General features: G+C 46.6%; 2 protein-coding genes and 1 long non-coding RNA gene across 6 annotated transcripts in view; 1 reads left to right on the top strand and 2 right to left on the bottom strand.

Moving 5' to 3' along the window:
• The window catches only part of ZMYND12 (zinc finger MYND-type containing 12), a 14,788-nt gene extending 4,208 nt beyond the window's left edge, over window positions 1-10,580 (bottom strand). For both annotated transcript variants that reach the window (XM_021417786.1, XM_021417785.1), the window contains exons 1-7: window positions 10,167-10,580; window positions 9,423-9,564; window positions 4,768-4,939; window positions 3,747-3,916; window positions 2,213-2,335; window positions 1,290-1,416; window positions 215-360 (exon numbers count right to left, since the gene is read on the bottom strand). In XM_021417786.1, the coding sequence (XP_021273461.1) occupies window positions 215-360; window positions 1,290-1,416; window positions 2,213-2,335; window positions 3,747-3,916; window positions 4,768-4,939; window positions 9,423-9,564; window positions 10,167-10,435 (1,149 nt within the window). In that variant the 5' untranslated portion in view covers window positions 10,436-10,580. The remainder of the gene's footprint in view (window positions 1-214; window positions 361-1,289; window positions 1,417-2,212; window positions 2,336-3,746; window positions 3,917-4,767; window positions 4,940-9,422; window positions 9,565-10,166) is intronic.
• LOC110408745 lies at window positions 4,946-9,416 on the bottom strand. The gene is made up of 3 exons (XR_002444516.1): window positions 5,656-9,416; window positions 5,479-5,566; window positions 4,946-5,383 (listed from the first exon to the last, which is right to left on the bottom strand). It is a non-coding gene; the product is annotated as an uncharacterized LOC110408745 (long non-coding RNA).
• On the top strand, window positions 10,501-12,651 carry PPCS (phosphopantothenoylcysteine synthetase). Of its 3 annotated transcripts, XM_021417792.1 has the most exons (3): window positions 10,501-10,631; window positions 11,250-11,353; window positions 12,019-12,651. In XM_021417792.1, exons 2-3 carry the CDS (start codon window positions 11,261-11,263, stop codon window positions 12,340-12,342), a joined length of 417 nt encoding a protein of 138 aa, XP_021273467.1. In that variant the 5' UTR covers window positions 10,501-10,631; window positions 11,250-11,260; the 3' UTR covers window positions 12,343-12,651. The 3 variants fall into 3 exon arrangements, with proteins under 3 accessions (XP_021273467.1, XP_021273469.1, XP_021273468.1); XM_021417794.1 differs by lacking the exon at window positions 11,250-11,353 and having other exon boundaries at window positions 10,505-10,631; XM_021417793.1 differs by lacking the exons at window positions 10,501-10,631; window positions 11,250-11,353 and adding an exon at window positions 10,784-10,917.

Raw genomic sequence — 12,651 nt, 5'->3', positions numbered from 1 at the left:
ATGCTCAAAACAGACCCAGTGGGCTTTTTTTAGCCCTGACAGAGTGCAGAGCATGAGCTGGCTTTGTGCAGAGCTTTGCCCTGAGTTATCCAGTGCTCCGAGGCAGCTGTGCATTCAGGAGAGGAGCCAGGGAACACAGGTAGCTGGCTTGTGTTCCTGCCTTCATGGGATGGGGCCAGCACTCTCCTGCACCCTTTCAACAGGTTAAACTTACCTTTGATAAATCCATGATTAGGTAATAAAGCATTGCAAGAGCATGCAAGACTCTGGCAGTTTCCCCAGGTTTTTGCTCTGGTGCCTTTTCTCTGATATCTAGTACTGCATTCAGGACCTGAATTGCTTCCGCTTGCTGGGCTTCAGCTGCATCAAGAATGAAATAATCTTGTTGGGTGTATGTATGTAAGATAATATATTCAAAACTGCCCAATTATCTCTTCTAGACATCAAAGCACTTCTACAACAAGCATCAGTATGGCATACCAGCTCCATGCAAATTCCATACCCATTAACAGATATCTTTTCATCCAGTCCGTAATTGTGTTGATTAGCCTTCAGTAAGGATATGAAGTCATAACAGCTGCATGAAAAGAGCAACTTTCATACTCCTGTCACATCCAAAGATGGATTAACATAGACCTGCCTTGTGTGGTTCCTATTGCAGCAACTACTATTTGAGAGAATGCCAGGTAAAGGGATTTGCAGAAGCAATATTCTTATGAGATGGTGGAAGGAAGACAAATAATGGAATCTAGTCTGACTTCAGTGGAGTGCTGAAGTCATATCACGCACACTAGCATATTTCCTAATGCTTCATGCACCTTCCCCTAGCGTATTCTCCAGATTAATACATCCAATTATCAACACATGCTATTCCATTGTGTCCCACTGCTTCAGATGATAGAGCTGGAACTACCTAAGTGAGATGAAACTTCACCTAATTAAATGGAAGGAAAGGAGCTGCTGAGAAACGAGAATGCTGAAGTGGAATTGAATCCTGAAAGGCACCATCTTGTATTGAAGTCACTGTCAAGGATACTGTGAAAAGGGGAGGGTAAACCAAAAGGGCAAAGCTGTGTTTCCACTTGAACACTCTCATTTCTAAAGTGGCCTCATCTGTTTCAGCCAGCACTATCTATTCAGCATAACTATCAAGAAGAACCCACGATTCTGATTAAATCTGTTCTACAGAAATGCAGTGCAAAATCCAACCTAGTAAATATGAGCACTAAGACGGATGGATTTTTTAAAATCCTGTCTCCCACATGCTCCTGCGCAATCATGGTTCTTACTCATGGTGTCTTCACTGACTTCCACTTCCTTGTCCTCGGTGAACGGAGACTTTTCTGCTCTCAGCTTGCGAATTTGCTCCTGCGTTTGAACTAACTTCACAAGAAAGGTGTGCCAGATGTCAGTGACCTACCAGGAAGTGAATGAATTATTTCACTCGTGTGAACACGCGGTATTTAGCAACTGGCTGTTCTGTAAACAATGCATTCTGCAGTGCACGTCCCTACCACAACAACCCCAGCACCTACTGCTCAGCGGGCAGGCAGCTGCTAAGCTGGGTGTTTCACATGGAGATCTGATGGCTCTTCTCCCAGTGGGAGCCTGAGTTGGAAGCTCATTGCTCTCTCTGAATATTAATTTTCATCAGACTTGAACAAAACTAACTAAACTGATAACTCAAAGCAAATTCAGTGGAAGTTTGTGAGGGGAGCGGAGGCAAAGCCTCATTAAAAAGTCAGGCTAAACAACAAGAAGTTCATTTTTTCGCAGTTATTAGGATCATTAGACAGCAGTCACTTCCTTTGCTTGACAAGCTTTTAGCAGTGTGTCTTTTCGCTGATATTCTGCTTAAATTTTACATGGCTTGTTTGCATCCCACAGCTGCTCAGCCACTCTTCTTTGGTTACGGAAACTCCCTGGCCACCTTTCACTGCCCATGGAAATGTCTTTAACCTTTGGTGTGGGGCTTTGGGTGGTAAAGCTATTTTTCAATGAGGTTTACCTATGAAAATTACAACTTCAATACCTTTTGCAGAATTTATTTCTTCTGATTTTAACTCAGGGAAATGTTTGGATATGAAAATGTTGATGTTAAAACACTGATATGGTTGCCATCATATCAGAAACAGGGAAACATTGGAAAGTGCACAGAAAAAAAAAAGGTTAATTGAGAAATAGAGATAGGATAAGCTTTGGATTTACCAACCTCAGCATACAATGAGTTTGCTATGTCCATTTTGTTCTGGTGAAAAAAAATATTAGCCATGTGGAAATATCCTCCAGAGGTCTCAATAGATTTTAGTCCAAATGCAGAACTAGCAAAGTAAATCTGAAAACAATATTTAAAAAAAAAAAGAAAAAGCAGAAGGTTAACATTCATAACAGTCCTGTGAAAATTTCATTATTATGGGTTGATAATATTGCAAAATTCTGTCTTTTTTGGGGTAACTACAGTATTAGCTACACCTGATTTGAACTGTAAAATGGGGTACCTGCAAAGCTGTGTTTTGTGTTCTATACACAGGAATGCAACACACCCAAAAGCCCTGCTAGCTGGGGCAGAAGATTCCTTCTCATGGTGTGTTGCCCTGTTGAAGCATGGGGCACGTTCCCCACACCTCTTCCTCTTAGTGTGCATCCTGCATGTCTCTTGTCTTCAAATGAACAACTTGCTGCCACTTTTCAGCTCTCCAGACATGCCTGTGGAGGCTGTTTCTTCCCCAAAGCCCCAGCCAAAGTGAGGGGAAGGTAGTGGGAAGGCAGTTGCACATTCCAGCTATTCTGAGCTGGCATGTGACTCTCAGCAGATCTCAGACACACAGCCAAAATCCAAGCAGGTCCTGGGCTGCTCTGATGCAGACCAGAGACTCACTAGTAGTAAAAAAACCTACTGTGTTACCCCTTTTCAGGCACCAGAGCAAGGCAACCTAAAAAAACCCACAAAAGTGGCATAGCAGGGAGTCTCTCACAGTAGGTTTACAAACTGAATGAAGACAGAGTTGTATATGCTACGATAGAAAGCCTCTAATTCTCCTCTGATGTATGTCATTGCTTACACCCACAGAAAGCTGTTGTAAAAAGCTACTATCAAATTCAGCAGTAGTGAGTATGCATCACTCTGCACTGGGTAAATTTAGTTGACATGGGACATAAATAATAAGTCATGGAGTTCATCTGCCTTTGGGCAGTTAATTAACAGGTGAAGTATCCCCAGGAACACTGTTGGCAATAATCACTTCACATCTGACAAACTGCTCTCGTGGCTAAAAAGATTGAATTGGGGACAAAGGTACCAAACCAGACATTTACATAGTTAAGTGAAGCATTCATTAAAGAATGGGTGATGGAGAATTGCCATCGAACAGAAAAGTATTAAGGAAAATGACAGCCAAAATATACAATCACTTATCTGCTGAACAAAAGGCAACTATAGCAGCTTGTGGTAGGAATGTCTGTTGATATCAGGACTTTAACAAAGCCAACAGAAAAAAAAATTCTAAGCAGATGTAGAAAAGACAAGTTATATATCACTTGAGAATAACCATAACTGGTAAAACACAACTTTGGCTAACATGTGGATACACAGGTGTCTATGACCCATGCAGTTCAGGTGTTCTTAATGTGTACTGTCCTGGTTCCTCAAATCAGTACTACAAAGCTGTCTGCTGGGTGTTCATACACCTCAGAACAGCTAGAGAAGGAAGGAAAGCTGAAGGGCTGCTGTATTGTTATTGGCTTACATCATTTGCCAGGTGATATAAAGCCTGTTCGAAGTTTCCGTCAGCAGCATAGAGAAGCCCCAAACTGCGATGCAATCTATGCTGAAAAGCACTGCTGCAATCTGGAGTTCTCAGGACAATCCATTGAGCTTGGGAGAGATAGTTAGATGCCTGCTGAAGATTGCCAGTACCTGAAATGACATATAGAAATAAGCAGGATACAGAGCACTTTCTGCTTAGAAATGTAGAGGGTATTGCCTGTTACCCCTTTACAGCAGTTTGACATGAAGACACAGTTTGTGGATTCCCCACTTCTGAGCTCTCCTTAGTCAAGCAGGTATTCAGAATGTAACTTACAGACAGCTACAAGAGAAAACAGAAACTGCACTGCATTCAACGCCTCTGGAACATGTGTCCAAACCAGGTAAGCTCCAGGCAGAAGCTAACAACTGCTGAATTATACCACTCAAAATACTGATGGGATATTTCTCTTGCCATCCCATTTTCCAACAATCTTTGACATTGCTCAATTTTGCCAGCAGAGCGTTGTGTCTGCTCCTGTAACAGCAATGGTTTACAATCATTTCTCAGTCCTTTATGTCTGCAGCTGAGCCATACAGTCAATGAGAAAAAGCTCTGCTCCAGGCAGAGCTCACTTCCGTGAACAAACAGAGGTGCTCCTCTGATGGGATGGCCTCAAAAGTCTGCTGATTCCCAGAGAAAACTGCCAACTATCCTTGGGAATTTAATGCTTTTGTGAGCCATACCAAGCCACAGAGGTAAAGAGCTGAACTCCATAGCGCTTCACTTGTGAGAATCAGTTAGAGATGGAGAAAATGTTCAATTTGTTTTCACTCATCTCTCACCACTGATGAAAAATATTTTCCCCTGACCCAGACAGAAATTGGGGGGTGACTTCTGAAATCTCTCTGGATGCCCTTCAGGCAGAGCCGGCCCTTCCCTGGAATGCTGAAAGGAAACCAGAAACCAGACCAGGGGAGGTCTTGCCCCTGCCAAAGTTACTGTTTAGACCAGTGCTTACCAAGGCAGGCCTCAGCCAAGAGGAGATAGGCAGGTACCAGTTGCACAGAACTTGAGCCATATACTTCGATGCTGAAACGCAATGCATGCAAAGCTGCGGGCAATGCATTTTTATGCTTTCCATTGAAAATAAACTTCTGGGCTGTGCTGGATGTAAGATCAATGATGTATTTCTGCCAGGAAAAATAATAATGGGGCAGGGTGAGCAAAGGATAAGGAGAAATATGCATGGTCTCTTTTTACATTCCAGTTTGCACTGTTAACAATCACTGTTGTAATTTTATTTGTGTTCATAATTAATAGATGGAAATTAAAGCTGTCATATTACAGCCTGGATTTCATTCCTACTTCTGGTAAGAACAGCTCTGGGCATCCTCTTAGGTCACGTGGTGTCTTATGGGACAAAGAATCCTTTAGGCCTATGAAAAAGAACTAACAAGGTTGTAGCAATAAAAGCTGCGAAGCACAGAGAACGATCATCACAAGACCATAGAAAAGATCAGACAAAGGGGTTACAGCAGGATTTTGCTGACGATAATGGTGACTCATAGCAGGCAGCAGAGCGTATGGTTTGCCAGGCCAGTGCCAGTATGGCACATCTCCAGCTGCAGGAGACACTGTCGGGAAGCAAGGAGAGAGCTCGTTACATCGTGCCGCAGCACATTGCTCCACAGCACCGAGTAAGGACAGGTCGGCGTGGGCAGCAGCATACCCGCGTGATTCCTGGGGCCTGGCAGCTTCATCTCACCCTCTGCTGGCCAGTTCTGGGCTCTGAAGGGCTGGTGGTTTGGATGCACAGTCTGGAAAGTTGGTGAAAGTCAGAAATCCCCAGTGCACTGCATTATACTTCTGTATCATGGTTGAAGCCCTGGGCAAACTGATGTAGTACCTGGCAAACTGCCCATGGCAGGGGGTCTGATGGGAATGGGCTTTGAGGTCCCTTCCAACCCGAACCATTCCAGGACTCTACTATCTCCATCACGTGAGCTCGGTCTGGTGGTCAAGCAGCTTTGTAGGATTTCTGTTTGTTGTCAGAAATCATGTTTCCCATAGGTACAACTGCCTCCTGTCCTTTGCTGCCCCTAGCAGTCCATACCACGTTTGGTCTTGTCACCCTTTGCAGTACCTGATCACCAGCTCCAGAAATGTTTCTCTGTTTGAATGCTTGCTCATTGCCAAGAGTTCTAAAGCAACTGCAGATGGTGTGCCCTTACAACATGCTACGGGATGCCAATGAAAAAGAGCCAGGATGCTTACCTATCTATTTCTCTTAGCTTTCATCGTAATTGTTGCTAACTCCCAACACTTCTCCTTTGGCATTTCACACAAGTAGCGCAGAGGGAAGGCTGCCTGCAAACTGGTCTGCCTGCCTGCATGGTAAGTCAGCAAAGCGCTCTTTGGCTAGGAGGCACAGGCAGGTCTGTGCAGTGAGTGCCTGCAGAAAATAATGCTGTACCTCTTTGTAGACAGTGCTTTGTTGCCCTATGTTTCCCAACTGCAGCAGAGCAGAGGGCAGAAAAAGCAAATTTCAGTGCTTTTCGAGGCCATGTTATGATTTTAGCATTTTACTGAACTTGAAGTGCTGAGAGAGGCAGACAGAAGTGAAGGAACAGCTCAGGAACAGTGAACCACAAGGACAGTGTGTGAGTGTGTACCAGAGATCCTGGCTGAGATAAAGGGACAAGCTTTCCAGATAAATGAGAGCCTCACAGAACACATCCCAGAGTAACCTGCAGCAGCAAGGACATCCAGGAGCATGGAGGCACACACAAGAGGAGAAAGGGCAGGAGACAACAGAAGCCCTGCAGCATGGAATATTTAAGACAGCGCAGTTGCAAGCCTTGGAGGCATCATTAGCTTTGGCCCTGCGCTGTCTTGCTCGTAGCGCTCTTTTCACGTGTGCTGCAATTACAGAGATTTCTCTGAAGATGCTCCCATGCATTTTTCCCCTGGTTAGGGTTTGAGGAGGCTGAGGGCACAGCCCTGCTGCAGGTGGGAGCAGGAGGCACACACTTGGGGCTCCGTGTCACATCCATTTCCACATTTTCAAGCACCCGTCATGACGGCATGCTTAAAGAAAAATACAATTTAAAGAGGAAGATGGGTTCCCAGTCAGTTTAAATGTGGGCTAGCATTGGTGCTGGAGGATGGCTGTAGCTGGCTGAGGTGCAGATTTTTTCCCATCCCCAGAGGCTGTGGTAAGCTGACATCACGCTTGGTGCAGGCAGGTGAGGCTATTCCACAAACAGAAACTTGGAATTTTTTCAGTTTGGAGGTATTGTCTGTAGGCACCCCCAGGGCTATGTTGACAAAAGCAGATTTCTATCAACAAAGTTTTGGAGCGCATCTGAGGTATGAAACTCATAACCTCCTGGCTCTCAACTTAATGCACCTTCCCTTAGGCCAAAGGGCATTCTGAAGTGCACAAGCTTTCCTGTGCACTTCTGTCCTGCCTCTGTCCTGACAGAGGCTTGGGCTGTATGTTTTCCAAATAAGCACAGCACAAGAGTTTGTGAAGTACAAGAGAAAAGTTCAGAAAATAATAAACCCACGTGCAAGGGCTTTTCTGTGATTGTGATGAGACTATGTAGCTTTTCCCTGAGCTCCAAAGGCCTTTCAAGCATTTTTGTTTGCCCTCTGAATATGAAAACAAAGATGGGGCATCGAATAATCTCACCCTCTCCATACGGCTCTTCTGATGCTTGTCAGTCAGTCTAGGCCAGTTTCCCTACACCTTGCTGAACATAAAAGCAGACTTCATCTGTGGACTAGGAGCTGCAGTCCTGCTATGTAAGAAAGCAAGTAACAAAAAATATATTTCTGCTTTTTCACTCTTTTCTTATGGGAGAAGGAAGACAACATGCCCCTTCATTTGACATTCTGAGAATCTGCTTCGTTTAAATAGTTTGGAGTATATACTTAGGTCAAAGAACAAATGCAATGAGAGTTGTTAAAAATCCTGTAAAAATCTTCACTTAGAAAAACAATTGGAATCTGCTCTCTGTATCTTTTCCTACAAGGTCAATCCAAGCCTTGGCTCAAGCTGCAGTTTTGTAGTCACTGTGTGCTAACCTAGGTGTGCACTCCAATCAAGAGGAGTGAGTGTCCCTTTGCCTACTTCTCTACCAGTTCTACATTCCTGGCGCTCTTCATAGAACCTTTTAAAAACAAATGATTAGCTTCCAGCTGAAGTACTGCTTTGATTCTGCGGTCACGTGGTGTGTTGTAATGTATATAGCATAGTTTTAGTTGCTATCAAATCAGTAATGTAGTAACAGATGCTTTTGACAACAATGTTTGATATGTTTTTTTGGAAAAGCTTTAAGCTGTAAATAAGCACAAAAACTGCCACCACCCTGCATTATTCTTGACACTGACTCTGAGTGATAGAAATACTCCTGACAATTGTGCAACTTAATGGCTTGTTTGTAACTTGAGTGAAGCCTATTTTTCCTATATTTAGGATGTCTTTTGCTCTTCCAGACCCCTTCTACATGTTTAGATAATAAGCCACGGCCTTCACATCACCACTCCCACCCTCTTAGCTTCCATGATATACTGCCATAACACAGTTTTTCCGCACTTTGGTCAACAATCTTGTTTGCAATTTTCCATCAGATGTCATTTTCAGTACAAACTCAGGTGTCAGTGCCTAATTGCTACAAATCTTAAAGGAATCTGTTGCCTAAAGCCTGTCACAAGCTTTCACCACACATGACTTTTGTCCATCCAGGTTCCATCTCTTTTAGGCTTTTTCCTTCTGCATGCTCACAAGAAAGGTAATGACTCCAGCAACGAGCCAAAGTACTAACACCTGACCCAGCAACAATCTTAAAAACAATACAGGATGTAAAACACAGAAGATTAATGATCCTCTCAGTGGCACCGTTTGTTTGTTACCATTTCACTTGCAGTTGTTCTGTTGTCCTACTATTCTGTGATTAGGAGTTATGCAGCGATAGAAGGATGATTTATTTTTATGGGAAAGATCGTTCTAAGTAACAGAGGTATTTGGGTGTGTTATTTTATTTTATCAACACTGTGGAAAGGCAGATCCTGCATCCCATAAGCAAGCAACAACAACAAAAAAACAGTTCAAAACCTCTCTGACTGGAGAGGAGCTGCGCATCTGCACCTCCAAGGAGGCCAAAAAGCAGGGACAAAAAACCACTCTTAGTGGGAAAGAGCATTTAAAGTTGTTCAGGTAAACAAGGGGAAGGGTTTTATTTCTTTGCTCTCTGCTTTAAGAAAGGGGAATCCCTCTCATCAGTGAGGGATGAGGACACTCTCGTAAGAACCAAAACTCAGCCAAATCCCAATGGACTTACTCCTGAGTGCCCTTGCAAGGTAGGATATGCAGGACTGCTGCTGCTGGGCCAGCGAAGATAAGGAAGCTCAGGAGTTGGAGGAAGGACTGCTAAAAGGCAAGAGACTTTTAGAATTGGAGAGAGAACATTCCCGCTCTTTCATTGGGAAGTTTTAGTTGCAGAGTCTTTAATATATATTTTTTTGTAAACAAAATACTGATTAACAAACTACATGCCCTCCCAACCCCACGTACATCAAAAAATAGAAAGAGATCTAATCAAATTTCACTGAAGTGCATTTGACTGGTTAATACCGCTTTGAAGTGGTATTCCTTCTTCTTGTACATACCTGCCTCTTCACCAGCTGTTCCACTCCGTGTTTTCTTTCTTCTTCAGAAGTGATAAAAGGGAGGGATGTGCGGACTGGAATCAGCAGTTGGCATATTTTCTCATGGATACTAACCCAGTCGGCTTTCTGATGATCTACATCACTAACAAAATAAGGAAATAATGATATTTTTGTTTACCTGGAAACAATGTAAAGGAAGATTATCACTCGTTGTTTCTTCTGGACTTTCACCACAAGCGTTACTCACAACAGCCGTCACCCCATAATTCCTTAGAACTGTTGAATCATTCAGACTGGAAAAGACCCCCAAGGCCATCACTCCAACCATTAACCCATAAACCATGACCCTAAGTGCCACAGCTCCATGTCTTTTGAGCACTTCCAGGAACGATGACTCCCCCACTTCCCTGGGCAGCCTGTCCTAATGCTCTACAACCCTTTTGGTGAAGGAATTTTTTTTCTGATATCCAACCTAACCCCCCCTGAGTGCAACTCGAGGCCATTTCCTCTTGTCCTGTTGTTGTCTGGGAGAACAGACTGACCCCAGCTTGCTGCAGCCTCCTCTGAGGTAGCTGCGGGGAGCAATGAGGGATGCGGCCCGACGCTCAGCCTGGGGTCAGAGGGACAGGCACGCTTGGTGGGATGTCAGCACACTCCTGTGCATTAAGGCCTTCATTCACAGAGCCCCCCCGCACTCGGCTCCAGCAAACACCTCACTTTCAGCACCAGAGCGGAAAAACCCACCGAAGCAGCCAACCAAACCCCGAGCCCGACTCGTGACACCGGTGAGGTCTGTCCTTAAACGCGACCGCACCGAGAGCCCCGGGGGGTGCAGGCAGCCGGGGCCCCTCACCAGTAATGCGTGAGGCGGCAGCGGGGACACCGCAGCCGCGCCGCCGCCCCGCACAGCTCGCAGCGGCCGGACCGCTCCAGCGTCCCCGACCGCGGTGGCCGCGTTGCCGTGGCGACAGAGCGGCGCTTCCGGCGGAAGTAGGCGGAGGTAGGGCGGGCATGGCGGCGGCGAGGGGCGAAGCGGCGGCGGAGGTGGAGGAGCGCGTGCGGGTCTGGGCGGCAGCGCAGGCGGCGAGCGGGCGGCGCGTGGCGCTGGTGACGTCGGGCGGCACACAGGTGCCGCTGGAGGCGCGGGCCGTGCGCTTCCTGGAGAACTTCAGCAGCGGGCGGCGCGGCGCCGTGTCGGCCGAGCGCTTGGTGAGCGCCGGGTACAGCGTCTGCTTCCTGCACCGCGCGCGTTCCGCCTTCCCCTGGGCCCGCGTGCTGCCGCCGCCCGGCCCCGCGCTGCTCGACGCCCTCCGCCTCACCCCGGGGCCGCCCCCCGGCGTGGCCGCCGACCCCGCCGCCCTGCCCGCCCTGCTGCCCGCCCTCCGCGCCTACCGGCGGGCTGCCGACGCGGGTGCGCTGCTGTCGCTCGAGTTCACCGAGCTGAACGAGTACCTGGCGCTGCTTCGCGCCTCCGCCCGCGCCCTGGCGCCCTTCGGTACGGGTGGGGGCGGCCGAGGGGCTGGGATCGGCGGGAGGGGAATGAGGGAGGCAGCGGGACCCCTGGGCTCCGGGGGGGCCGAGGGACGCGCTCTGTGGGATCCCTGTGCTACGGGGGAAGCCGGACCCCTGCGCTGAAGGGCTGAGCCTGCTTCAGTGAGCGCGTCTAGTGCTGTTCTGAGGCCCCTTTCGGAAGTGTGTATGAGGGGCTCGAGCTCTCACGGTGTGAAGCGGGGTTGGGAGCGCAGCCTGCCGCAGAACGGCAGTGTGGTAGGGCCTGGCTGCTGCATGCAGGCTGCCAGCAGTGGGTGATGGTTGTGTCTCTCGCAGGCTCCAGTGTCATGTTTTACCTGGCAGCTGCCGTGTCTGATTTCTACATCCCTGCCTCAGAGATGCCCGAGCACAAGATCCAGTCCTCAGAGGGGGCCCTGCAGGTGAGGTGCACCTGGGCAAGGCTCCTGCCCGTGCCCCACTGTCCTGTCACGGCTGTGGTGGCGGGGGACTGGCAGTGAGACCTGGGAGAGGTCACGGAGCAGTGGCTCATTGACCAAAAATGTACATTTTCACAATTCATTCCTTAGCATAGGAAAAATATGACCCTACCTGATTCCCAGTGGCAGACCCAGGTGCTAAGAAGTTGGAGAGTAAGAAGGCTATTACTCCTTTTGCTCATTTTTTGTCATATGTATGTTTCACGTGCCCTGAGGAGATGATAGAGGGGTTATGATTTGATAAAGTGCTTGGATTTTGGAGAGCCAAAAACGCTGCATTTTGCAGTTCTGATTCTTTACTTATCTTCCTTTGCTGATGTTTACGTTCTTGGAGTGGACTTTAGCACTTAAATAAGAAAAATAAGCTGGTGCAGTTACTGTGGGCTTGCTTTGTGGCTTAAGAACACCCTGGTTATTGTTAGCAGTAGATGGGTATTTGAATTCAGTTTTGCTGTTGTGCTAGCGGCATTTTACCTTGTTCAGTGAAATCTGACAAAATACCATCCTGAAAATCCTTCCAGTGTAAAATTCATGTGAAGTGAAGGCGGAATTTCCTTAGTCCCCTTGTTTCAATGTTTTCTTTTTCCTGTTGTCTTTCCCCAATGTAGATCACGATGAAGATGGTGCCAAAAATGCTGTCTCCTCTTGTCAAAGAATGGGCTCCGGAGGCTTTTGTTATTTCCTTTAAATTGGAGACGGATCCCTTGATCCTGATCGATAAGTCACGTCAGGCTCTGGAGAAATATCGTCACCAGGTGGTGGTAGCAAATATCCTGGAGTCACGGAGAACCTCTGTTATTATTGTAACCAAAGACTCACAGACTCCATTATCTCTTTCTGAGGAGGAAATAGCTCAAGGCGTGGAAATAGAAGATAAAATAGTGAGCTATCTTCAGGGCCAACATACCTTATTTATTGAGAAGAAAATCTGATGAGCAGCTCTGGATGAAGCAAATTGTACTAGAGAGAATGGAGTTGGAGCAATTCTCCGTCCCAGGTGAATAGAATAATAATCAGTGCAACCCTATGGAGAACGCTGCCGTCCAAAACTCTGCACTTTTCTACCGCTTGGTAATAGTTACTATAGCTTGCTTTAAAAAAAAACAGTAAAGTGCACTGAAATGAAAGCATTCCAAAGGATGGTATTTGTTCTAGTCTGTAAAGAAGGAAAGGTTATATTGTGTTTCTTGTCCCATGCTCTGGGAGAGGGAGAAATGGTGCATATAAAATGTTTTCCTGAA

Source organism: Numida meleagris, chromosome 20 (assembly GCF_002078875.1).
Source record: "Numida meleagris isolate 19003 breed g44 Domestic line chromosome 20, NumMel1.0, whole genome shotgun sequence".
NCBI lineage: Eukaryota > Metazoa > Chordata > Aves > Galliformes > Numididae > Numida > Numida meleagris.
Note: the sequence above shows the minus strand (reverse complement) of the source record. Positions and strands in the feature narration are given on the sequence as shown.

Coding starts and splice junctions, on each gene's coding strand:
- PPCS (XM_021417792.1), top strand. CDS start 11,261: ATGTTTTACCTGGCAGCTGCCGTGTCTGATTTCTACATCCCTGCCTCA. Junction 11,354..12,018: donor CCTCAGAGGGGGCCCTGCAG/GTGAGGTGCACC, acceptor TCCCCAATGTAG/ATCACGATGAAGATGGTGCC.